Source organism: Chelmon rostratus, chromosome 17 (genome assembly GCF_017976325.1).
Source record: "Chelmon rostratus isolate fCheRos1 chromosome 17, fCheRos1.pri, whole genome shotgun sequence".
NCBI lineage: Eukaryota > Metazoa > Chordata > Actinopteri > Chaetodontiformes > Chaetodontidae > Chelmon > Chelmon rostratus.
The window spans coordinates 15160504-15184765 of record NC_055674.1 but is presented as its reverse complement, the minus strand read 5'-3'; the positions used below and the strand labels follow the sequence as shown (position 1 = coordinate 15184765).

At 42.7% G+C, this 24262-nt stretch overlaps 2 protein-coding genes, 1 long non-coding RNA gene and 2 other non-coding genes across 6 annotated transcripts; 3 read left to right on the top strand and 2 right to left on the bottom strand.

Moving 5' to 3' along the window:
* The first annotated feature begins 1002 nt into the window (after positions 1-1002).
* On the top strand, positions 1003-2740 carry LOC121620710. Its single transcript, XR_006007584.1, has 5 exons — positions 1003-1127; positions 1473-1550; positions 1728-1794; positions 1986-2045; positions 2244-2740. It is a non-coding gene; the product is annotated as an uncharacterized LOC121620710 (long non-coding RNA).
* On the top strand, positions 1836-1909 carry LOC121621526. The gene has a single exon (XR_006007637.1). It is a non-coding gene; the product is annotated as a small nucleolar RNA SNORD49 (small nucleolar RNA).
* LOC121621525 lies at positions 2081-2150 on the top strand. The gene has a single exon (XR_006007636.1). It is a non-coding gene; the product is annotated as a small nucleolar RNA R38 (small nucleolar RNA).
* LOC121620709 (fas-binding factor 1-like) lies at positions 2368-12543 on the bottom strand. 2 transcript variants are annotated; one of them, XM_041956869.1, is made up of 31 exons: positions 12087-12543; positions 11867-11897; positions 11562-11609; positions 11400-11445; positions 11240-11309; positions 11097-11147; positions 10840-10981; positions 10633-10713; positions 9692-9835; positions 9463-9595; positions 9039-9193; positions 8861-8954; positions 8323-8772; positions 8168-8233; positions 8004-8074; positions 7419-7619; positions 7244-7296; positions 7102-7149; positions 6884-7015; positions 6668-6768; positions 6305-6511; positions 5305-5412; positions 4957-5096; positions 4713-4831; positions 4438-4560; positions 4179-4355; positions 3759-3935; positions 3533-3670; positions 3320-3419; positions 3087-3217; positions 2368-2550 (listed from the first exon to the last, which is right to left on the bottom strand). In XM_041956869.1, exons 1-31 carry the CDS (start codon positions 12087-12089, stop codon positions 2467-2469), a joined length of 3624 nt encoding a protein of 1207 aa, XP_041812803.1. In that variant the 5' UTR covers positions 12090-12543; the 3' UTR covers positions 2368-2466. The 2 variants fall into 2 exon arrangements, with proteins under 2 accessions (XP_041812803.1, XP_041812804.1); XM_041956870.1 differs by lacking the exon at positions 7419-7619.
* A 5640-nt stretch (positions 12544-18183) lies between these two features.
* On the bottom strand, positions 18184-23056 carry LOC121621238 (cytoglobin-1-like). The gene is made up of 3 exons (XM_041957631.1): positions 22914-23056; positions 19414-19645; positions 18184-18847 (listed from the first exon to the last, which is right to left on the bottom strand). Exons 1-3 carry the CDS (start codon positions 23054-23056, stop codon positions 18683-18685), a joined length of 540 nt encoding a protein of 179 aa, XP_041813565.1. The 3' UTR covers positions 18184-18682.
* Positions 23057-24262: the final 1206 nt, after the last annotated feature.

Below are 24262 nucleotides of genomic sequence, written 5' to 3'. Positions count from 1 at the left end.
AGAATGCGACGCGTCCCGCAGGCCGGTGTGCGGATGGCGGTGCGGAGCAGACTCTGATTCTCTGAGCCTGCTGTGGGACCCTTTGAGTGCGATAACAGCAGCTTTCCTAGTTCAGAGTCTCTCCCTAGTGACCGAAAGCGGGAATGGCAGTGATGGAGCTGGAGGAGAGCGCGTCCGACTCTCCCACCGCCCCTGCAGGAAACACTTTGCGCTCTCTCTGAGACCTGTCGTGCAATATTTTAACTTAGAGACTAGTTTCTCATTGCTTGGGCCGATTTGCAGTTATGTAGAGAACAATTCATGAGATGATGAAGATCATGAGATGTGGTCGAAAGTTTATGCTGCTTTTGTGTTTACAGGATGCCACAAGCAGAACTATATAGTTTGTCCATCTTTGACCTGGACATCGGGCCTGGCACTGGAGCGCTGTCCAATATTTGTCCAATAACTCAATTCCCTTGTGTTTGTGTAATTTTGTGCAGGCTATCCGCAATCTCTATCAATTTTTCCATCACGTAATTAGTCCATTAAATATTTAGACACACCGACAGTCTGTGCCCCCTAAATGTCCTCCAAAAGAGATTTTCAGATCATTTGTTGAGTGTGATCCAAATGGTAAGCCTCGGTTATATAACACAGGTCCTTGTGAACCAGTTTAGAGGCCCTTGGACTCCAAACGCAGACTTGAAATTTGTTGTTTTCTTGAATGACAGTTGTGACTTTGTTGTACTTCATTGTAATTCCTCTCACATTATCAGTTTTTGCATTTTTGTCTGCACGTGTCATATTCTTCTGACAATTATCAGTTTTACAATCATTTATATCATACATTTGCATTGTGAAATGACAGCTAAATTAGTAGTGAGTCTAGTATTTATGGAAATACTTTCGCAAACAAAGCGCAAGCACAAATTCAACTTTAACCACACCCAGTCAGTAATCACGTGGGAAATGACGTTTACGGCATATATAATCGTTATCACGCGAGATTTCCTGTCTTGCTCTCTTGTGTTGGCAACATGGAGGACCCATACTAGGAAGCGCTAACTGCAGAATGCCGGTTTTAGATGTTCTGATGAATTTATGTCAAAATATGGAGTTTACTGCTGATGAGCCGCCGTGAACAGGTAATGATATGATGAGGAGTTAATGAGCCCTAAGTGTGCGGAAGTCTGGAGGCGGTTTCATACGGGCTGTGCTAGCTGTTAGCCGTTAGCTGTCCTGTACTCAGGCTGACACGTGCAAGAGGATGGTGGGAAAATGTTAAAAATGGGGTTTTAAGTAGGTGATTTTTAGACAGTCAGACAACATGCATTACATCCACTAGCACGCAGAGTAACACGATCACAATATGATGTTAATTTGCATCGTGTAAATTAAGAGAGACGGACTCACGTGGCCTTCCTTTGGTCACCATCGTATGTCTTTGATTGCGGCACTAATATCTGATTTCATATATTTCAACTTAACAGGCAGCTGTGGCCGATGAGGAACGAGGCTCATCTTCCTGCCAGAGTCTAGGAGGCTAATCATCATCATCGTAATGAAAGGTGAAACTGATGAAGTGCTGTGATGGCTTTTATTCCTCTCTGCAGTGCATATGATGAGTTTGTTATCCCTGTCTGAAAAAACAATTGTGGAAACCAATGGTATCTGACTTGCAGCGGACTGACGTGTGTAGTCACGTGCTGCTCATGGATTATCACTAATAAAATGTGTTGTTGCAGATTCATAGTTCCTGTGTCCCACTTGACATTGACTGCCAGAGGGAAGGCCGAGGAGCATGGTGAAAAGGTTTGTACCGCCCTGCTTCTTGTGATCCACGTTGCCACCGATTCAGTGATTAAAACTGCTGCATAGGAAGTGCCGTCTTATGCGATAACTGACGATTGCTATAGCAATTCTGAGAAATAGTCAACCTTTTTGTCTTTGGTGTGCATAAACTGAATGCTTGGTTGATCTAGATGTAAAATGTCTCCCTCCAGGTCTTGCGCTGCAAAGCAAGACTACAAGACGACACCTGAATGCTGCCATGAGCTGAACAGGTAAATGCTGCAAGTCTGACACCTGATAAAATAAGTCAAGCCAGTGATGATAAAAGTTATCCCTGTCTGAACTTAAGTGTGGAGTCATGGTAACCTGAGGCTTGACTGGAGATGCAGGACCTGTATAGCTTTGACTATTGTTGTTTTTATCACATGAGCCTATCCTGACATGTCTTGATCTCCTTTTTTAACTTTAAGGTGAAATCCATGGAGAAGTGGACAACGCTAGCTTGGCACTGATCCAGAAGTCTGACATCATCGTATAATCCTCAGAGTGATGATAGTATTTGTTTTGTAAGCAAAGTATAAAACCATGTTTGATGTAAAACGTGTTTAATAAATGCAAGAGTTGTACGAAATTCAAGTATTCTGCACATGAAATGTAACATGAATCCTACTGGGAGCACTCAGCATGTGTTGGTCAGTCTGTGTTGAAGGATAATCTGTAAGATTTCTTCTTCAGATTGTCCAAGAAGATCTGCTCTTCCTGGAGGTAGTCACGGTCCTGTGTGCAGGAAAAGACAGTAATGGTGAACAAAAACAAAATTGTATGTGAAATGTTTGGCTTCTACTGGCAGAAGCTGCCATGGTAGCCAACTACAAATGTGTTGAAAAGATGTGTGATTGTGGGTGAGCCACAACATGTTGATATAATTGGGCTCTTTGTTTCATATTCCCATTAAAAGCCTTGACAGTAACAATGTACTTGTGTTCATTTGATTTTATGGAATCTGAAGCGATGAGTGTCTAATAGCCATCTCTCGTGCAGTTGTCTTTACTGTTAGCTTGCTGCAGTGGGTTAATTTGTTAATTGGGACTGATTATGCAGCACTTTCACGCAATGGATTATTGCAAACAAATGGTAATATGCTGATGCATCTGATAGCTGGTATACCAGGATAGTTGTATGTGGTGTAATATACATACACTGTATCTCTGCAGTACTTGCCATCTTTCAGCAAACAGCTTTTTGAAAGTTTGCCACCTTCAGTGACTTCAAGCATTCTTTCACCTTCAGCACAAAGTGTCTTCACTGCTTACCTTTTCTGCAGTGTACTTCCACAGAGCCAGACTAGCCTGAAGAGCCATGGACTGAGAGTTGGCAACTGAAGTAGGAGGAGAAATATTCGGGGTTGATGCCAGCTCTGGGTTTGGAAACGCTGAACCTGAGTCTGAGGATAAAAAACTTTGTTAAACCTAATATTAAATGGGTTTAATTTGTGTAACTAGTTTTTGTTTAATGATAAACTGTGAATGACCAGAATTCCCCTCACCTGGTAAAATGGGTGGAATCATTTGTGATAAAAGGGAAATTGGAGGGTCTTGTCTCAGCCTCTCTTTCTCCTTCTGCAGATGACTTAACCGCATTCGCTCCTGTAACAAGTATTTAGGTGCCACCCCAGTAACCATTTATGTGCTTTTCAAATTTTAACGGTAAATAGAAGCCTAATCTGGAGAGTGAGCTGAAGTGACACACACACACACACCTGGAGGATTCGTTGCTCCTGTTGCCTCAGTCGCTCTGTCTGCGTATGGATATTTGCGAGCCTCGCCTCGTGCTCCGCCTCCACACGTTTTGCCTCCTGCAACGCTCGTTCTCCCTCCTCGTGCTTCTCTGCAGCGAGCTGTACAGAACACAGTGCGGTCAACAATCAAACATGACCTACGGTTCACTCCACTCTGCATGTAGGAGTCTGTGCGGTGTGGATTTACCTTGCTAAAGGCCTCCACCTCGTGGGCTCGTGTCTTGAGTCTCAAGGCCGTGCTGCTTATTCTCTCTTTCTCTCTGTCCAGCTCTTCTCTCAGTCTTTCCAGAGCCTCTCTCTCCTGTGCCACAGCCATCCCCTTTTGTTTCAGCTCCGCGGTTTGAAGCTTTAGGTCAGCTTGTTCCTACAATAGAAACAAAATTACTTTTATTTTGTCCTTTGGGGCCCTGTGTATCTTGGAGCTTAAAAAAACTGACTTTATCAATATACCCCACAACATTTAATGAGGCAGACATAGTCACAACATCAATTCAACTAAAATATCTACTTATAAATGCTACTTAACAGTAGCATTTAAAAAGGAGTAAATCCACAAAGCAAGACTGTTCAAACGTTAAGACGCTTTTTTCTCCATTGTGAAGCTCACCTGCGCCAGACTAATAATGGAGCCCTCTCTCTTCTCCAACAGACTGCTGACCTCCCGCTCAGCCCTCTCGTGCCTCTGCTTCTCCATGGTATGGAAGTGGGCCCACTCAGCTGCCAGCTTCCTCCTCTCGTCTGCACAGTGCTGCATCACTGACTTCTGCTCCTCCAGTAATGCACTCTGATGGAAAGGGGAGATGCATGGAATCATCAAGAAGCGTTTGTCCACTACTTGCACTGATGTGGATGTTCATCAGCCTCACCTTAGCCCTTTCGAGCTCCTCCCTTTCCATGTTGATCTGCATGCTGAGGGTGCGCCGTTCTTCCTCCAGGCCTCTTTGGGTAGACTCTGCCTTGGCCTGCTCTGCTGTCATCTTCCAGCGTTCCTGACAAAAAATGTCATCTTCAGTCCTCGAGAAAGCATCAGTTTTATTTCAGGTGTTTGTTTGTAGGCACTTGTGCTTTACAGCTACTGTATGTCAAAGCAAATGCAGCTAGCCTATAAATAGTCTACTTCTGAAGGCTGGTTCACCCTGACCTTCTCAAGCTGTCTCTGCTGTTCATTGAGCTGAGTGTCCATCCTGGAAATGATTTCCTTGAGGTAAGCTCTCTCCTCCACCATGGATTTCTGCTGCTGAGCCAGCCGGTCCTGCATCACTGAAACATTAGAGAACGACCTTAGCCCACTTGCAATGTGATACCAACTACAGCGTGCTATTAGACAACTTGTTTCTTGACCTATTTGTACAAAGTGTGTGCACGTATGTGTGTGTCTGAGGTACTTCGAAGCTGCTCGTCTCTGTGCCGTGCCCCCTGCTCCAGGCCATGAGCCGTGTGTTCATGTGTGCTCTCCACCCGAGAAGAAAGCTCTCCGAGCCGAGAGGAGAACTGCTCCATCTGCTCAATCACCACTGCGAGAGACCTGGACAAAAGACGCAGACATGCTAGTAGATATTAAATCTCGGATACAGGATACAGGAAATTAGCAATAAAAAAGGAATAATGTTCAATGTTCAAGTAGAATAAAAACAGTCTGCAGTTGTTTGCTCTTGCAACATACTCTATATCATCAAGCGTATAATTATTAGCATAACTTTAACTAGGATTGGTGTCCTTAAAAAACAGCTTACCTGGTCTGAGATGTTGCGCTTGTAACTGCATCAATCTCCTCATCCTTTAATTTCTTCAGTCTCTGCAGCTGGTCTTCATGGTCTTTCTTCATCTCCAAGATAGATTTCCTTGAGGGCAAAGTAGGACAAATACACAGCAAACTAAAGAATCATTGTGGGACGTACTGAGTTATTTTCTGAGCAGGTCTTTTGACATAGGTCGATTCTGGGTATTACTCAGCTAGTTTTATCCAGATAACTCAGTAAACCTGCCTGTTGAATCAGACCCCTGAAGTACAGGAACATTAAACTGCTTTATAGGATATAAAGATTAACTCGAGTGATATTTTCTGTTAATTATATAAAAACAAAGTAGACTAGCTTTACTGATTGCTATGTTATGTATGTACGTATGTATGATATGTATAATATAATGTATATATAATGGAACTAAATGGCAATTGTGCTGCTCAAAGCACCAAAAAATAAATTTGAAAAACTCAGCAGCAATGTCTCTTTCCAGAAATCAAAATATACCCACCAACTGTATCAGTGCGCAGATGGAGGCGTGTAAACATGAACAGTGTCATCCTGAGCTATAATGATAGCTAGCAGTATTGGCTAGCTATAAACTAATCTCCACAAGCTAGCAATGTCAGGAAAAGGTTGAGGGAGTAGATGCACTCCTCCTCCTGCAGAGTGACACAGCTGGCGGCTGGAGTTCAGTAGAAGGAAAACAGTTCCAACGTGAAATTGCTCACAACAAGGTTTGTGGATGATCTTCAGTAATGATTTCTGGAAAGAGACATTGCTGTTGAGTTGTGCAAATGTATTTTTTGGCCCTTTTAGCAACACAAGTTGAGTGTTATCTAGTTTCATTATATTTGAGAAAAGGCAGATGTTTCCAGAACTCACAACACACCAAATGTTTTTTTTTGATTCTGGGTTGAGCTGTCCCTTTAATTATTTTAACTGTTGAACAGAATCAATCTATCACTATAGAAAAGGCTTCCTGGTGTACCTCTGGAGCTCCCTGAGTCTCTCCACTTCACGGTCTCTGTCTTGCTGGGCCTGGGCCAGCTTGCGCTGGTACTGAGATTGCAGCTCTGAGCGTTCCTGCTCCCCCGTTCGTGTTGTTGTGGTCAGGCGTTCCATGAGGTCTTCACACTCCTGCCGCACTTGCGTCTCCCTCTGGGCTGCTGATTCCTCGAGCAGCTTCACACGAGCCCTGGACATACAAAGACATACTTGGAGTGGCGTATGTGTTAAGCAGACAGACACACTGATTGAAGTGCAGTGCAGGGATTTATGCATAATGTATGCGAAACATGTTCACAGGAGCTGCATGTTTGCACGACAGAGTGGGTGCGTGTGGTCTAACTACTTGTGTGCGTTCTCCATGAGCTCCATATCCTGTTTATGCCGCTGCTGGACATTCTCGAGCAACATTTGGCTTTGGTCTCGCTCCAGCTGCAGGGTCTTCACCTGGGCAATAACACAAAGGAGGTTTAGGCTGCACAGGTGCATGGAGGGAAGGTAGTTGTTCCTTACTGAAAATACGGCAGACATACAGCTCTTATGTTTCTCTGCATTAACGTACCTGTCCCTCCAGCTGAATAATGCGAGCCTGTAAAGCTTGATAGTCCCCAGGTTGCTGCTCTTTTTCTTTGAGCCTCTGCGGGACCCCTGCATCCACAACGCCCCCCAGACCCAGCAACTGAGACTGCATCATCTTTAGGAGGAGAGTAAGCAAGTCATGAACAAACCATAAATGCCATTTTGAGTAAATCTGCAAGTAGAGACTTCTATGTTACTAACCTGCTGTTGCAAAAGCAGCTGCTGCAGACTTTCTGCTGAAAGTGTCACCTTTTCAGAAGATAAGGAAGGGATTAAAATAGCCACATGTATGATCTCCCAAATCATGGCAACCTGATTGCAGAAATTACTGATGTGCAAATACCTGTTGTTGGACAGCAGCCGATGTGTTCTGTATTTGGTTTTGCTGTGGGTGTGCTGGAAAGAAAACAACCATCAGTAACAATCATACTGACCTGTTGTTCCAATTAGATATTAAAGAAATGGTGAAAAATGCTCCTGTATCTAAAACTTCTTCAGATTTCCCCAAGATTACCTACACCACATTAAGCCAGGCAGCATAGCAGACATAGGGCTGAGCAATGGCAGCTGTTGCTGGGTTTCATCTGAAGCCTGACTGGACCCTGGGAGCACCCTGGATCCCTTATTGGATGGTAAGTGGCGGGGTTGTGACTGAGGCTGGGGTTGGGCGTGGCTAATGCTAGCAGCAGAGACAGGACCGGGAAGTTGAGGAGGGCAATCTGAGGGATGAGACGAACCACAAGTTTGTTCAAGGTCTGTTTTAGCGGGGAGTGCGGCTGGTGAGGAGGATGTTGAGGTGGAGGGGAGGTAAGGCTGGGGGGCGTGTGGATAGTCTGAAACTATAGAGGGGGAATGTGGTGGAGTTGAAGGGCAGGTGGGAATGGTATCTGTACGAGAGGAGAAGCAGAATGTGATAATTCACTACGATTATGAGCATGACGTGATACAAGGTAGAATGAGGTGTTAGATGTGGGTCTTGTAAGTGTGTAGGCAGAGTTGCTTTGAGAATGATGCTTCCTATGCAATCTGAATTCATCATTTTATATAAAATGTGACTGAAGAGCCGTTATTTGGATGAGTCACTGTGCAACTGAGTTAAATACCTTGCTTTGTCCCCGGCTCTCTGACAGGAGTGGAGTGAGCCGTGGGGCTGGGCTGTCCAAGAAAACTGTTGCTGCACAAAACAAAAGGAGAATGAAACAACAACTGCAAAAAATTGTCACTTACAGGACATGGTTCTAATGGATATACACAGTAAATATCTCACCTGGTGTCCCTGGCAGATGTAAGAGTGTCCTCTCTGCCCCTGGGAGCTTGTGAAGTGACTTGTTTACTGAAAAGAAGAACAAACGATCATTCAGTGCTGAGAAACAAGCTTCTTCTGTCATGCTATTTCTTTGTCGTGTGTGGCTTCCACGCTACCTTATCGACTCCAGATCCACTTCTTCTCCCAGGCCTAAAGAGTCTTCCTGCTTGGACCTTTTTGCCTCAGAGTTTGACACTGACAGAGCCTTCTTCCTGTTCAGCGCTCCTGCTAACCAGTCATCCTCTTCCTCGTCTCTCTTCTGGCTTTTCGAGACCTCCGGCTTTGTTTGTTTGGTGATTTTATCAGTTGGGGCTGAGGTGTCTGCTGCCATTTTTGCAGCAGATGTGGCGTGGCTACCAGCCAGGGCGGGTCTTCTCTCCAGTGAGGGAGACAACGGAGCCTTTGGAGACTCTGCTGAAGCTTTGGTGTCTTTGGCATCACCCTCTAGAAAGGTATGGTCATCGTTTGTCTTGAGGCCTAGCCAGTCAGCAGAGTTGCGGTGTCGAATGGAGGCGGGTTTTGGCTTCCTCTCGGGGGTAGAGGAACTGACGTCCTCTGTAGAAAATCTGATGATTAGAAAAAATTTAGCGTTCACTTTAGCAAAAAAAAGAAAAAAAAGAAAAAGAAACCACCTAGACTGGACTTCACACTCACCTGACAGACTGTCTGCGGGACTGGCGCCCTTCAGGCGTGGATACCAGCGTGGGCTGATAGGAGCCAAATGTGAGGTCATCTTCTAAAAGTGATTCTGGGAAGTGGGAGCATAATTAGCTTTCAAATATTTTATTCTTCCGAAACTCATACTTATGTTTTGCAGAAGGGGCCCAATTACCTTTCACACTGGAGGTCTTCTCTTGTTGCTGCCTCTCTTGAGACTGAGGCTGGTCCTTCCTCTCGCCCTCCAGAGGTTGCTCGAGAAGACGAGGTGAGGTCAAATTCTCCAGAATCTCATCGAGTCTTGTGCGAGCTCTCTGAGGGGGCTCGCTCCTGAGATTACAAAATCATGTTACGAAAGGAAGGCAGGCAGGGAATGTTGTACATGCTTGCAAAAACAGGCAAAGTGAAGGCAAAACTCGGAAGAAAAGAGCAGACATGCCTGATGCTGAAGGATGTTGCTCTGTAAAACACTTGTCAAAGTTTGTTCTTGTTTTTAGCTGCAGCCCAAAGCACTGAAGCAGCAATTATTTATCATTTGAGCACTATAAATAAACACAACAATAGGAGTGAAACAGTAAGAGTGAAAACAAAGCTGTTACCTTTCCTTGTTGGACCAAAATGCAGTATCTTTTTTCTTTGGAGTGTTTTTACTGCTGTCAAATCCCAGAGTGTCCATTAGGTCATCCTGATCTTCATCAAATGCAAGCTCACTTCGATTCTTCTGCGCCTTAGCTGATGGTCAAAGAATATACACACACGTGAGCATGTAGTATGTTAGTGTTTGTCTGAAGTTTGAAAATAAAGAACTCTGGATCATTTAAGGCTCACATGTTTCAGTTTTCAGGATAGGAGATGCTGCAGGAGATGGTGCAGATTTTCCAGGCCTGGCCCGCTGAATGCTGGATTTATTCTTAGGATTGGTTTCATCAGGAAGTAAGTCATCAAGTAGATCAGCCAGGGGATCGTCTAGATCTGAAAAGAGATTCTTTATATACTGCTGCTGGACACGACAGTAAAAGCATCAAGTGGCATCATATATATTATTATGGATACATTTCATTTGTAAATATCACACACAAAAAATGTATGTGTACTGTACATTTAAATGCATTTAATAAAATATTATTTAGTTTAGTTTACTGCATGTGAATACACCTATATATATACCTGTTAATACCAATACAAGATAATAATAATAAGTGGTGGTCTTGCATTGGACAAGGGGTATTTTTTTATACACATTCCCCTTATGTATGTAAATAAGCATGGACAAAATATTAGAAACACCCTTTAATATACGGCTGTGAGCTCTACAAACAGAGGATTTACTGGAGTTGCACTGGGTTGCATTACCTTGCACAGGTGTACCAAATAAACTGTAACTCCTGTGAATAACTAACAATATATTTATTGGACACTTATCTTTGGGTGCTGGGGCTTCTTAAAAACCCATCTAATGTCCAGATTTGTGCATTTGTGTTGGATATTCAACTGTTGACACTTTTTTAGAGTACCTCTCCTGTTCGAACGACTCACAGACACCCATGAAACTACAAACTGATATTATTCAACTACAATGCATAGACCAAACACATATCTGCACTAATGTACCTTTAGTGTGGGGTGTCTGATCAAGACCTTCATCATCACCACCACTGTCTAAACCAATGCAACAGATGGAGAAAAACAAATCAAAGCAATCAGTAAACAGCTGTTGAGCTATATGGAGCTCAGCGTCAGAGGTAGCCTGGACAGGGAGGCTCACTCACCAGAGAGGGTGAACTTCTTGTAGTTATGTGCAGCAGACAAAGGTGCCGAGTTTGGCTTCTTCCCTCCTGTGGTGGGTTCATCTGAGTCAAGAGGGGGAGAGACAGCTCTCTCTGATTGCTGCTATTAATGTAAACTTCAAAGCAGGTAAGAATGTGATGCTAATGATGAGAAAATAATTTATGCAAGAACACTGTGCACTGAATTACCTGCTCCCTCTGGTTTCGCATCACTCTCTAATGTGGAAGAGTCTTTCTTTGGCCATTCATTACTGAACGGCTTCTTTTGTGCAGGAGCTGAACTTGGGTTTTTCTTGGATGCAAAAAGGTCAGCATCCATATCATCCATGTCCTGTACAAGGATAAACAGCAAAGCAACATGCACTGTGGAGTGGACTTCAGACCATGTACAGACAACTGCAAAGCTGAACTTTGTGTCAGTATTTCCACAGTAAATAATGACCTACCTTCATGTTCTTCAGTATGTCATTGGGATCGGCTGCTGAGACATCGGAGTCCTTGGACAGCAAAGAAAAAACATTAACAAAGAGACAATAAAATTATTATACATGTATCTATGTGCCCCATTTCACACCTATGTCCTACATACCTCAGTGTCCCCACCATCCCTCTTCACCTCCTCTGCTAGCATACTGAAGATGTTATCAGTGGCAGAAGAGCTGGACGAGAAAAAATTAATGCAACTCACAAGGAGGAAGGCTTGAAATTTATAATTAATGATATGTAACTCTTGAATTCCTCCAACTTACCGATTCAGTGGTCCGCCGCGAGTTGCTTTCCCCCTCGGTGGGTGTTCTGGTGAGTGAATTGTTGAGAGAAAATGTCAAAACAACATGAAACTTTTACAGTGGTAGCACCATAATGATGATGATGTAAGTGTTAAGTTTAAAAATGCAGAGCTGCTCACTTACTTTTATCATCAAATAAACTGTCCAGCAAATCGTCATCTCCAAATGAAGCTTGGGAAAAGCGTTAGGGGACACACTGTTACACAAGTTTGGGACTTTTACATTTTAAAATGCCATGACTTGCATATATATCTCCTCCACATTCTGATTATAGTGCAGCTCCACTTCTTCTTTTACTCTGTGTCATTAGCATTTTGTAGCATTACAAACTTGTGATTTTAGGCTTCATAAATATAGTTAATTGAAAGTTGATTCCTGCAAAAGCCAAAACAATACAGCAAAGGTCAAATAACACTTGGAGAACCTACTTTTGGATGGTTTGCCCTTCAGCGTTGTAGCCTGCAAACAACAGTGAAACATAATGAGTTACTTTAGATGGATTTGATTAACCTGGCTAACGCAACTCCAGGGTCAACTGCAAAAAGCAAATCAGTTGTATACATATAATGTGATTAAAAACAGGCATTCAACTTTTTCCTGTTTACACTGATGAATCAAAAATCAAAATGTTGATACTGTTTGACTCACCATGTTGAGTCTCTCCCGGTAGCCTTTAATTTGAGAGTAGCTAGCTAGCTAGCCTAGCTAAATCTGATTAGGCGTCTCCTGTCTCCATTGGTTACCACTGTCCCAGCGGTCAGCGTGCATGTTAAGGACACAGCACACGAGTGTAGTTGGTTTTTATGGCTACATATCGCATTGCTCCATGCTTTAACACATTCGCGCTTGGTCGCGACGTTTTCATTTGACAATTGATCAGTTTTACTTGCTGTAGTTAACAATGAAACGAATCACACAGCCGCTACGCACTAACGCTTTATGGCACACATGGACAGAGCTGTTCGTTAGCCATATTGCACACTTACGCTAATTGATTCTTCTAAGACAAACTTTAAGATATCTGTACAAGGTTTAAGCTCTGAGCTGTACATGAAGCAAAAACCAAATCAGAAGCATCTAGCTATGTGTGAGATTTACTGCAGTAGTAACGTTACCACAAGACGCGTACAACCCGGCGCGAGACAGGCACTTCCTGTTTACAGTTCGCGGTGCATTGTGGGAAGTGGAGTTTTTATTTTAGTGTAAACATGTTTTCAGCGAAACATGTCTCTGAAAAGGTGTTTGTTATGGGCTGCGTTTGAAAGATTAAGTTTCTTGTTCTGGACCTTCTTCAGCACCTTATCATGCTTGGTTACTGTCTAAATCTAAGACAGTTTTACCACCAGGTGGCATCAGAGCTCAGAAGATTAGTCAAAGCAAATCAGTACAACAAAACTGAAGAGCTGAATAATTTATCTTCTTACGCCTATGTTTAATTTAGTGAGGTGTAGGCCTGATGTTGCACTCTTAATCAGTACAGTGATAACCCCTGTAAGACGCTTGCTTAAAGTTTGGTGTCTAACACTATTCCTTCTTCTGCTCCTCCTGCTCCATCATCACAAAACAGGCAGTCAGGAGTTGAAGAGTTGGGATCAGACACATGCCCCAACATCACGTGTTGTTTGCTTTTTTCATCATTTTGTTAAAACAGATATTTGTTGCATGACCACAGTGAACAAGCAAACAGTGTGTGTTTATCTTGTTTCCTTGTTGCTATATCAGTGTAGCAGAGCAGACTTGATTGGAGGAAGATGGTCTTTAAGCATCCTTTGTCATGACAAAGTTGTGCAGACAGCATTTCAATTGCTGTCATCTTGATAGATTAAACAGCATAGAAACAACGTCTGATGGACTATATCCGCTCAGTGATGTGTAAACACACATGCAACTGATAATTTGTAGTAATTCTCCTGTGAGAAAGATGCACGGAAATTATATTTTGGGATTTGGGATATGGGATAACTGAGGAGGATTTGTTGTTTCAAGCTCCATATCAATATTTCAGGCTTTGTTTTCATGAGTGCATTAAAGACAGTGAAGCAGAAAATTCACCCCCTTTATTTGATCAAGGCAGAAATTGCTGAAAAATATAACTTTTAATTTTTTAATTTAATTTTATTCACTTTACTGATCCCAAACTGGGAAATTATTCTCTGCATTTCACCCATCACTGTAAACACACACATGCAACATGCAGTGAACACACAGGAGCAGTGGGCTGCTGCACTGATGTGCACTGCGGCACATCAGCCGGCTAATGGAAGGGGAGGGGATTCTCCACCACACCCAAATTTCTCTGCCTGTCTCTGCCTGGGGGGAATCAAGCCGGCCACAAGCCGCTTCTCCAACCTCTAGGCCACGGCTGCCCCCCAATCTCTTTTTAGAGATCAAAGTTGATTGTAAAGCAAAAGTGAAGGCAGAATTGATGTATACTTCCAACACCATTTGCTGTAATTTCAACCTCGATTTCATGTGCAATTTGAAAAATTTATTCTACTCTTTGGAGGCAAAAGACATGCTAACAGCACAGGAAGATGACAGTAACTGTATGCAATTACAGTGGCCTGACGTGAAGTAGAAAATGCTCATTAAACCTTTTTAATATGCCACCAGCAAATCAAAAACAGTTATTCTCTGTGCAAACACAATCTTCATTGACATTTGGAAACACACAACAGCACACAAATGCATTTCATTGCTTTATTTAATCAGTGGGCTTCCCCTGTGAGAACAACCTTTAAGGGATTCACAGAATGGCTCTACCTGCCATACACAATACTATACATGACTTCAGCCCCTATTTCAGTACAAATTAGGTCACTTATGAGATGTTAAGAGATGCTATTCTTTAAGATACATCCTGTCCTCATACATGCGTTTAACACAAGCAAAACCAAAACTTTAAAATCAAAGAAATGACTGTGGCTGGTTTTTATGTGGAGGCACAGAACACGTTTTATCAAACCCTGATCACATCTGTTCTGAAACAGAAAACAATAAAGTAAATTCAGTTTTCATGGTGACTACAGGGCATTTTTCAGGCTTCATCTTCTTGGAATTCACTCAGCTGCTGTTTTCCTGTCTCTGTAATTGACAGCATCTGCAGTACACACAGGGGAAGCCATGATCAAAACGGTCTCATTGTTCTTCTAGCCCACTTAAAAAAAACAAAAGCAAAAAAAAAGCAAAAAAAAAATGGTGGGAGTCTTGGCGTGAGCTGTCAAGTGCACATGAATCAGAATCAGATCAATGAGAAAAAGCAACAAAAAAGATAGCGGGAAATCTCTCCTGTAGTATCTGGGGAAATAAATCTCGATAGCAGAGGCCACTGAAAAGAAGACAAAACAATTCAGGGCTTGTTGCGTCCCACAGTTGTGAAGGAAATACACATCTGTCCACTATTTTTCTGACAATTTGTCCATTTGTTTTATGGTTCTTTCTGAGTCAAACACAGCAAATAACAGAGCTCACCTGATGCTCACCAGACTTGAGATGATTTCCCATTCTGGCCTTAGTTCATGTCTGCAGGGGCGGAGGAGCACAAGGGGAGTAAAAGCCAACATGCAAAGTCATGAATGATGTAGGAAAAAATCATTCACAAAAGAATGAATCACTCTGACTCAGCGGAATACGCTCGCCTCCATGAAAATAATTCAAATAACAAGTGAGTGATAACACACACGCCTGTGACCTGCAGGTACACTATTAAGATTAGTTTACTACCACTACTACAACTACTATTATTATATTAAAATCTATTACAGCTGCATTAAACTATGTGTTTGTAGGGAGGTAATGTATTTATAATGACCCCTCAAGAGATATATTGTTGTTCTGCCCTTGAATCATTTAGTATTAGTGGTGTAGCAGCGAATACTTAAAAGCTAAATGTGGGGCAGGCATCTTAGCTCTTTATGCATCTGTGCCTCTGTAACATGCTCCACTGCTCCACTTTCTCCCCTTGTCTGGAGCCCCTTCTGTAAACCTCCCCTAACACACTGACACACACACACACATCACACACACACACACACACCACATGCACATAATTGTCAATGTCTCTTTGTCTATTTGGATGGTTTCCTGCCCTTCTCTTACTCACTGTGATTCTCAGTTCTGGTGTTTATATGCAGTATTGTAGTTTGAATTCATCAGAGTTAACTCAAGGTTTGTTTAAACTTAGCATTAGCTTGATTTTTTTCCTTTTTTTTGTTGCCAAAAGCAGTTGTATTAAAATCATCTGCACCTCTGGAGGAGCTTTGTCAGGTCTGGGAAAATGACCCTGATGACATCATCGAGGTTATCTCACCTCAGCCCAATACTTCCAGGAATTACATCAGTGTTGGACAGTTCTGCACCTCACGAGTTATGTCTAATGCTGTGAGGTTTCGCAGAATCATCAAATATTTCGCCCTTTTCTGGTGAAAGGCTTATCTCAGCCTGCAGCTTCATAGCAAAAAGCAGCAACAGTTTATTTTACAGGTCCACCTTTTTCCTAATGATTCCCACAGATGGTTTCTGGAAACAACATTATGATTTATATCAAGATGAATAAATAGTGAGAATATAGACAAAGCTCTGAAAAAAGTTGAATTTGTTGTGTTGAGTTTAAAAACAGTTGAGTAATTTCCTTAAAAAAATACTCTATTCAAAGCTATTTATATTTATTTATTTGAACTTTCTTCATATTAGCTCAACTCTGTTCTTTCACACCTGTGCATGTTCAGCTCAGAATTTACAGTTACATGTCAGTTTTGTAAGAAATAATAAAAAAAAAGTGTTTCCCAAATAGTTTTACATACTGGGTTTGGAGTTTACCAGGCAAGGAAACTCTAACATATCAAGTTCCAGGAGGTAGAGCTGGAAGTGCCACATTTTTGTACTAAAGGTCAGGACATGTTGGCCTTCTCCTTGTAGGCGCAATTCGATATCACAGGACTCCTCCTTAAAGCCTCCTTTGGACCTGTAACGCATCTGCTCCGCCTGTTTTCATTGTGTGTGCTTACCCTGCACGCTCGCTGTTGTCATTTTTGGGTTTCTGCTGCTCCATTGCTCTTCATGTATGGCACGTCTTTCTCCACAGCCTCTTTCTGCCTGCGATGGTTGATACATCATACTCAATATTAAATACTCATCATCTATCATCACAGAGTCTTCCAGTGATCTGGAAATCTGGTTTGCTAAAGGATGGGAAAAAATGGAGGTTTTGCTGTTTATTAGCTCATAATTGTGTCAGCTAGCTGTTGCCATGCCGCATGGAGCTGTAGCCACGAGGTATTGTTTGCCATGGCTGTGTGAGTGGCTGAGCAGGGCCGGGGGCTGAGGAGACTGCACTTTGTGTCAATTAGCAGCCATAAACTCAAGAGCTCTGATGCTTTCCCCCCCATTCATCTCTCCATTAAAAAACTGGAATACCCTGTTGTTATGTATCGAGCCACTTAATCCACACGCTGCCGCTCAAGGCGAACCCTAAAATAATCACAGGAGTGATTTCAAATCAATGGTGCAGATGAGTCTCACCCTACCTCCCTCACTCTCCCACACATGAAACAGACATGCACTGTCTCTGTTTGTATGTGCGTTCATATTTGTTGTATGGGTGGAAGTATCTCATGTGAAATTAAAGCTTTTCTCACAAGACTCGAGCTGCTAAATGCATCTTTATTGTCGGGCAATGGAAAATGTAGACTGACTCCAAATCTGAACTGAACCTTAACAAAAAGTTAAACAACTCTCTTATTTCTGCCTTGTAATTGAAGACAGACAGATTTCCTACTGGCTGCCTGTTAAAAACCACAAGAGCCCGCGGTCAGTACTCACGGCTTGATTTTGTTGGAGAATCTCTGCCGCAGGATGAGAGCGATGGTGGTGAGGACCATCATTGTGGTGCACATGGTCACACCCCTAAGGACCTCCTGCCTTCAGGACAGACGGTGGTTTCAGTGCCCTGGGACTTCTCCGCCCATCGAAAGGCTTGAATGGTAAAAGGCAGAGTTTGTGGTGAAACAAGCTTGACTATTCCTGTCTTCCCTCCTGGCTCTCACTCATGATTGGGGAGATTAGCTCAGAGGATTAGCTGGGATCAAGGAGGGGGGGGGTTGGCTCTCGCTGGTAGGACTAGGAGGTAAACAGAGCATGCTGTGTGTTTCTATTCCGAAAGCAAGCCACCTCGTCACTGTGTCGTCAACATGGCGAGCAACATCAACCTCGACATTGTCTTTTTTTTTTTTTTTTGTCAAGAAAGGGCTGCATTTTGTAACAGGGCCTGCTGAAAGTGGCACTTCGCAGCATGGGTTTACAGTAGGGATCAACACACCAATCAAATGACAGTGTATCTGGGTAAAGCTAATTCACCAATGGCCAAGAGCAGAGGTAAAGTTCACCTTTTATGAAAAGAAAGAGCGTAGCAGGATAAATGGAGCCGTTGCAGCAGCTGAGCCAATTATACTTAGCACTGCTGACTCAAGCAGAGAATAAAGGAGCAGTAGGCCAAACGTGCAGAGAGGAAAGGTCCAATGTCGCCAACATGGTGAGCAGAAATGCAGGAGAGTCACTTTAGAGCAGATACAAGTTTAAAATGATGAGCAATGAGCAACACCACAGGGTTTCCTTTGTATTTTTTATTTCAAACGTTGTTAAATACAGATACAAAGGTGAGTCATAATGAAAAAAAGTAAAATCATAACTATTAACTGTTAAAAATGTAAAAAAAAAAATCCTCTTAATATCTCGTAAAGGGGACACAAGTGGATACAGACTGATAAAAGGAGACGTCAGAAAAAACATCACATGATAATTGACACGGCAGTTTCTAGACATGCACATTCGGTCGAAGGCACATCCAAGTCAAATGTGACCTCTTGTTCACTTCTGGGTTCATGTTTTCTTCCTCTTTGCTCTCTCCTTTAAATGGTTTGGTCCTTTACAAGAGTATAAAACAACAAATTAGAGAGCTTTTCCTTCAGGTCTCTCTCTCTCTCTCTCTCTCTCACACACACACACACACACACACACTCACAATTAGCCATGAAAAGGGCACAGTGGCTGCCCTCATGTGGAGAATATGTTCCATAGCCCATGATAATCTCAGATTACTTAAACTGTATTCCCCACGATTTGTCAGAAAACTTGAGTAAAGATACATCGCTTCACTTCAATGGTCAGTACAGTCAACTCATCCGTTTTATGAGGCCGTGGCCTAAAAAAATGGGCGCTCGTGGTCCGACAAACCCAGATTAAAAGCTTCACCCGGTTGCGGTCGAGAGCTTAGTCCAGCCCACTTCCTTGTAGACAGCTGTGATGATGCAGCAGAGGTTAGCCAGGAGTTTGGTCCATGCCGCAGCCACTTCTGTTGTCACAACCTCTGAAAACTCTTCTCCTAGCACTTCCAGTATCAAGCCACTCAGGATCTGGGCAAGACACAGCAAAACACAGTGCTTAAGACATCCCATTGAACGAACAGTTTCACATTTTGGGATGTACACTCATTTAGGGTTAGTTGAGAAGATTGACACCACTCTTGATCTTGTGTGGTTAATATGAAGCTACAGCCAGCAGCTGTTTAGCGTAGCTTAGCATAAAGCCTGGAAACAGGGGGAAACAGCTAGCCTGGCTCTGCTCAAATGTAACAAAATGTGTCTTTCAGAATCTCTAAAGTTCACTCATTAACAGATTATATCTTGTTGGTTAGCAGTTTTGAGAATCATTATCTTGTCAACACGATGTTATCGCTCAAAAAGAGTTTTATTGCCTGATATGTGTCGCAGCCTATCAGAGTGAGCCGAGGTCCTTCGTCTGTCGTTCCTACCTCGGCTCCTCTGAGGCCTCCTCACTGTTTTACTGGACTGTTTGGGTCCAGTAACTGAAAAAGCTGTCAGTAAGTGTTAAACCCAAATCAAAAAGTCCTTTATGATCTCCTCCTCCTTCTGCACTTTATGTGTGCTACTACTACTTTTTTTATTCACACGCATTTTACCTTAAAGTACACAGGCTCCACCTTGTGTCGGAGTGCGTGGGCCCTGCCCACCAGCTTCAGCACCGAGGCCACCTTGTCTGAGTCGTCAAGGCTCTCCACCAGCGTGTTGATGGCGCTCATGACTTTGCGAGCATGCTTCCTAAGCTGGACGCTCCTCTCCAGCTCCTCCGGCTCCTCGATGTGCTTGAAGTCGCTGAAGTACTGCTTGGATGAGGGGAAGTTCACAAACAGCCTGCGAAGGAGGAGAGTTAGACTGCATGAGAGAAACGAGCAGCTGCTGCGAAGCTCCGCTAATCCCATCCCTCTTCAGCCCGCACCAGCTCCATCCTGAAACAACATTCTTCTTTATTTGAGCTGGCAAGATATCATAAGTAAATACTGACATGAGAGTGCTGCATATTTTCACTTTAAGTGTTTGCTTTAAACTACCATCCAGGTCCTGTGTGGCATGTATTCTGTTTATTTGAAAAGAATTTAAAAACTGGAGGGAAAACTTCCAGCTGCAGAGTAAACATGCTGCAAAATAGCTGAATAAGTCTCCTCTCAGACATAAAAGTTAGTAACCACGACAGCTGTAGATCTGTTATTCACACCGTGATGAGTTTGTCAGGTCGTCTCGTCCTCATTGCTCGTGAAGCATCAGATAAAACGTCCATAACAGAGGTTTCTGCTGAAGGTTGATTTAGCTGTGACTATGTGTAGGAGGAACTCTGTTTCATAACTGTTTCAGCTTTAGCTTTGATAATAGTATATAATAATGAGTCTATTTGTATTGTTACAGAAACACTTCACTTGCATCTAAATAGTTTATGCTGTTGGTTATTTACATGCATTTATATACACACCTTTTTTTCCCACGCACCTGTGTATAGCCCTGTCTGTTCTTCACCTTTATTCATCCAGCTTTATTCTTTTTCTTTGTGAGCGCAATGAGAGCAATGAAAAAAGCCCAGTCAAATTCTTTGTATGTGTGCACGCACCTGCCCACTAAAGCTGATTCTGATAAATGCATGTATTAGTTTGCTCAGTGTGATTTCAGTGAAGCTGGTTTAGCGAACAAAGCAAGTGTAGAAAAATTATATCCTTTGCCAATTCAGTTGGCCAATCAGCGTGCTTTATTGACATGACTAACAGGTAAACAGTCTTGCCAAAGTGTGAATGATATTGCAATTCAATAATGATATCAGAAAAAAGAGAAAAGAAAAAATATAATTGATTAAGCAAAATAAAAAAGCAATTTGTTAATTGCCACTCTCGTGCTAAACGTCCAGGATTTATATTATTGATTCTCCCCGGGAACCCTGTGTGATCATGAACTTGTTAAATTTGGGTTTTGCAGAAGCATTAAATGTTAATTATACATCCAGTTATATGCCATTATGTATTTGTTGCTATATTATCCCTCCCTGAGTTGAAATCTCATGACATAAATCATACCTTCTCTACAGAAATCTGGCCTCTGAATTCACACAATCTTCCTGGATACTATATGTGGTAACCCCCTTGTGGGCCTGTTGGCTCAGGTGTCTGACTGGTTCTGTACTGTGGTTCCTGTCATGCCTTTAAAAAAAAAACCCAAAAGAGCCCAGGATCCTGCACCATTTCACAATTTCTAACAAAAGGTGAAATGTGCTAATTAAAGAGGGCGAAGAAGAAAGAAAATGAATGCCACTGCCTACTCAGGCTACCAGGAGCATACCTTTTACTTTGTGGTTGAGAGGGTAATCATTATCATCGCGAAGACAGCTAACATTTCATGTTTCGTGCGGCATAAATATCATATTGTTCACATCTTTGTACGAGTTCCAGGTCCGATATTTCGTCAGCTCTTTCTGAGAAAGAATATTCAGTTCAAAGACATTTTCTTTGATTTCTATCCCTGTTTGACCCCCAAGAGGAGCCTAGAAACTCCCCCTCCCACTGTCTGGGAAGAGGGCCAATGCATCTTGCTGGCTATCTAATCCCGGTGTCCCATCTCCTTCTGTCTCTGCAGCAACTAACACAAAAAGAAGCAAATGGTTTTCTGTTAGCTTTGAAGCATATGGCTGGATGTCAGAGTTTCACTTGTGAATTCAAATGTCTGGAAATGGAGGGAGATTGAAGGTGGTGTCTTAATCTCTCAGATCTGGGTGGAGTGCCTTGGCAAGTCCTGGAGAAAAGTCTTCCTAGTTTCACCGCAAACTAATGAAGAACCGCTGTGTTTAATCTTTCTCTCTTGTAATTGCATGACCTGTGGTTGCATATAAATAGCCTCATTAGTATTTTATATGGTCATTGGAGTCTTAATCCTTCCTTATCTCTTCTTCAAGACTAACCGGAGAGCTGAATCCAGAGAAAGTTTCTCATTTCAGAGCTATAATTTGCTACTTCGGATCTTATCTGTTCCCCTAAAGACAGTTAGTTTGAAGGGTCTAAGTTGACACAGACGCTCAGCAGAGAGACAATATCTGCTCCTCCTGCTGTGAGGGGAATTTTCTACGGGCATTCACAAATGGATCAATGCCCATTCCTGAAATTCCTCAAGGGTGTAGGGTCTTGTGGAAGAATGTAGAGGTGGAAAATAGGGTCAATCTAGTTCAATTCAAGATGTTTTTGATTGAGAGAAGAAAAGTGGGATACTGAAGAGTCAGTGATCTGTAAAAAAAAAAGTACATTATTTTACTGATGGCCAATGTACTTTACACTAGACTCCCTCTCAACTTTCACCTCATTTAGTCATAAAGGATAATAAAGGCCTGCTGGGACTGCCGTTGAATCTTACTTGAAATACTTGAAAGACAATCAAAGTCTTTCCAGGTAACAGCGTGAGCAATGCATAGTCGTAAAAACGAGAAATGTGCAGCAACACCTACAACAACACACATCTCATCCCTTTCAAAGGTCTGACCACTAGCGATGGAGTGGTGCAGCTCTTGGTTGCCTGGTCCTCTATACAGGCATTCAAAACACGGCCTGCTCCAGGGGATGGACCCCTCTGCATGCCAGAGATGTCTGACTGGATAATAATGTTTATCCTTTGCCTCTGCTATTTGAAAAGTAGGATTAAGGGAAAAAAAAGGAGGAGAGGTGAGAATATCACATGCACAAATATGACGGACTGTGTTCCTTTGGACAGCTCATTCAAATGTAGCATCAACTGCATTCTGAGGGGGGATAATCCTGCAGACGGAACCCAGGCTTAAATTGGTTTAGATGATATGTTTGCAGCTTTCTGTGACAGAACAGTATCAGTAGGTCTTGTGACGCCAGCAGGTGCAGTTATTTACTGAGGAGGAAATGCAAATTTGACCTTATCACTAGTGAAGGAATTACAGTTGCAGAAATGAGGAGAAAATTGATGAAAAGTTCCAAAATGCGCTTACAGTGTTGAATGACATGCAAATGCTGATCAGTAAATATACATCCTCTGCCTTCTAATTATATACAGCATTTGTCACCTTTGGCACCTCCAAAAATTCAACCATATAAACCAGGAGAGAAAAACTAAGAAAAAGAAGTACCTGACCAGTATGGCCACCCCAACGTCATCACAGTTCTGGTAGACTTTTGCCCAAGAGTCCTGGATCATCACCTTCTCCTTGTCAGTCAGAGGGCTTGGTTGCTCCAGGTGGTCCACCTCTCCATCTCTCTGCATCCTCTCCATCTGGGAACACAGTTGTGCAGAGTTGAGCACATGCAGAAGGAAGGGCTCTGTTGAGAGTATGAATCTTCAAGATAAACACTGTGTACCTTTTTTTTTTCTTGTTTATGTCCCTTTCTTGCTGAGACAGGAAAGAAAATCCCTTCCCTCCGTATTCCCAGTGAGAATCTTTGCTCTCCACCTCTGAATCTGTGCTGAGCGAGAGTGTGAGTGACGAGCAGGCTGTAAAAACACAAGAAACACACGCAGCGAGTGAGGAGGAGCCTCTGCACGCTCTCTTTTGCACTCTCCCTTCCCTCCCTCCCTCTCTCTCCCGCTTTCTCCCTCTGCCCGCCTCACCTTTGTAGGTGGTGTTTGATGAAAACATGATGAGATGAGGAAACAAATCCTATATAAGAGAGTCAGATATGGAGTGCGTGCAACGTGTGAGCATGGATGCAATGTAAGATTATGACGTTAAAATAAGATAAAGGAGCCCACTCTGACCTTTTTCCTGCATCGTCACCATTGCAGACCATCCAGGAGATTAACCTGTAATAATATTGAATTTTTCACAAAGCCCTGCCGACGTAAATGTAAAAACACTTCTGCTGACTGAGAATTAAACAGCACGACGTCTATCAGAAATGGGGCAACTTGTATCTAATAAGATGCAGGTTATATCGTTCTGTTTTTCTTTTTTCCTCAGGCTGTCCACATACAGTTGTAGCAGCTGTATCAAGAGACTGACACACCTCCCGCTACACTTTTTCAAGGCATGCATTCACCACCTCTGTTGTAGGGGTTATCAGCAGGAATTTGTGTTTTGCTTGTGTTGCCGGCTGAAAACTTGGGAATGTCCCAATTCAAGTTTTATGGCGGGCTGGACCGACAGGGCCAATTAGGCAGGAATCTGTGATTTAACTTTCGAAGGGGAGAAAACAGAAAAGACATCAGATAGTGTAACAAAAGCTGATTGAGGTGACATTAACTGCCTTGCTGGGGGAGTACAGCGACGCACGGACCCATGTTAAACATTGACAGAGTCCTTAAGAGCATACCGTTAACAATCAAGTGGGTGAAAAACCTGGGCTTAAAGTAGACACTTCTCATATTTCCGGGATTGCTGTGTCTCAGATATCTCCAGATATATCCTTTGCAAGCAGTTGTATCATCATCACCAACAGTGATGAGGGTGATGGACAGTTATTATAGTAGAATCACATAGTA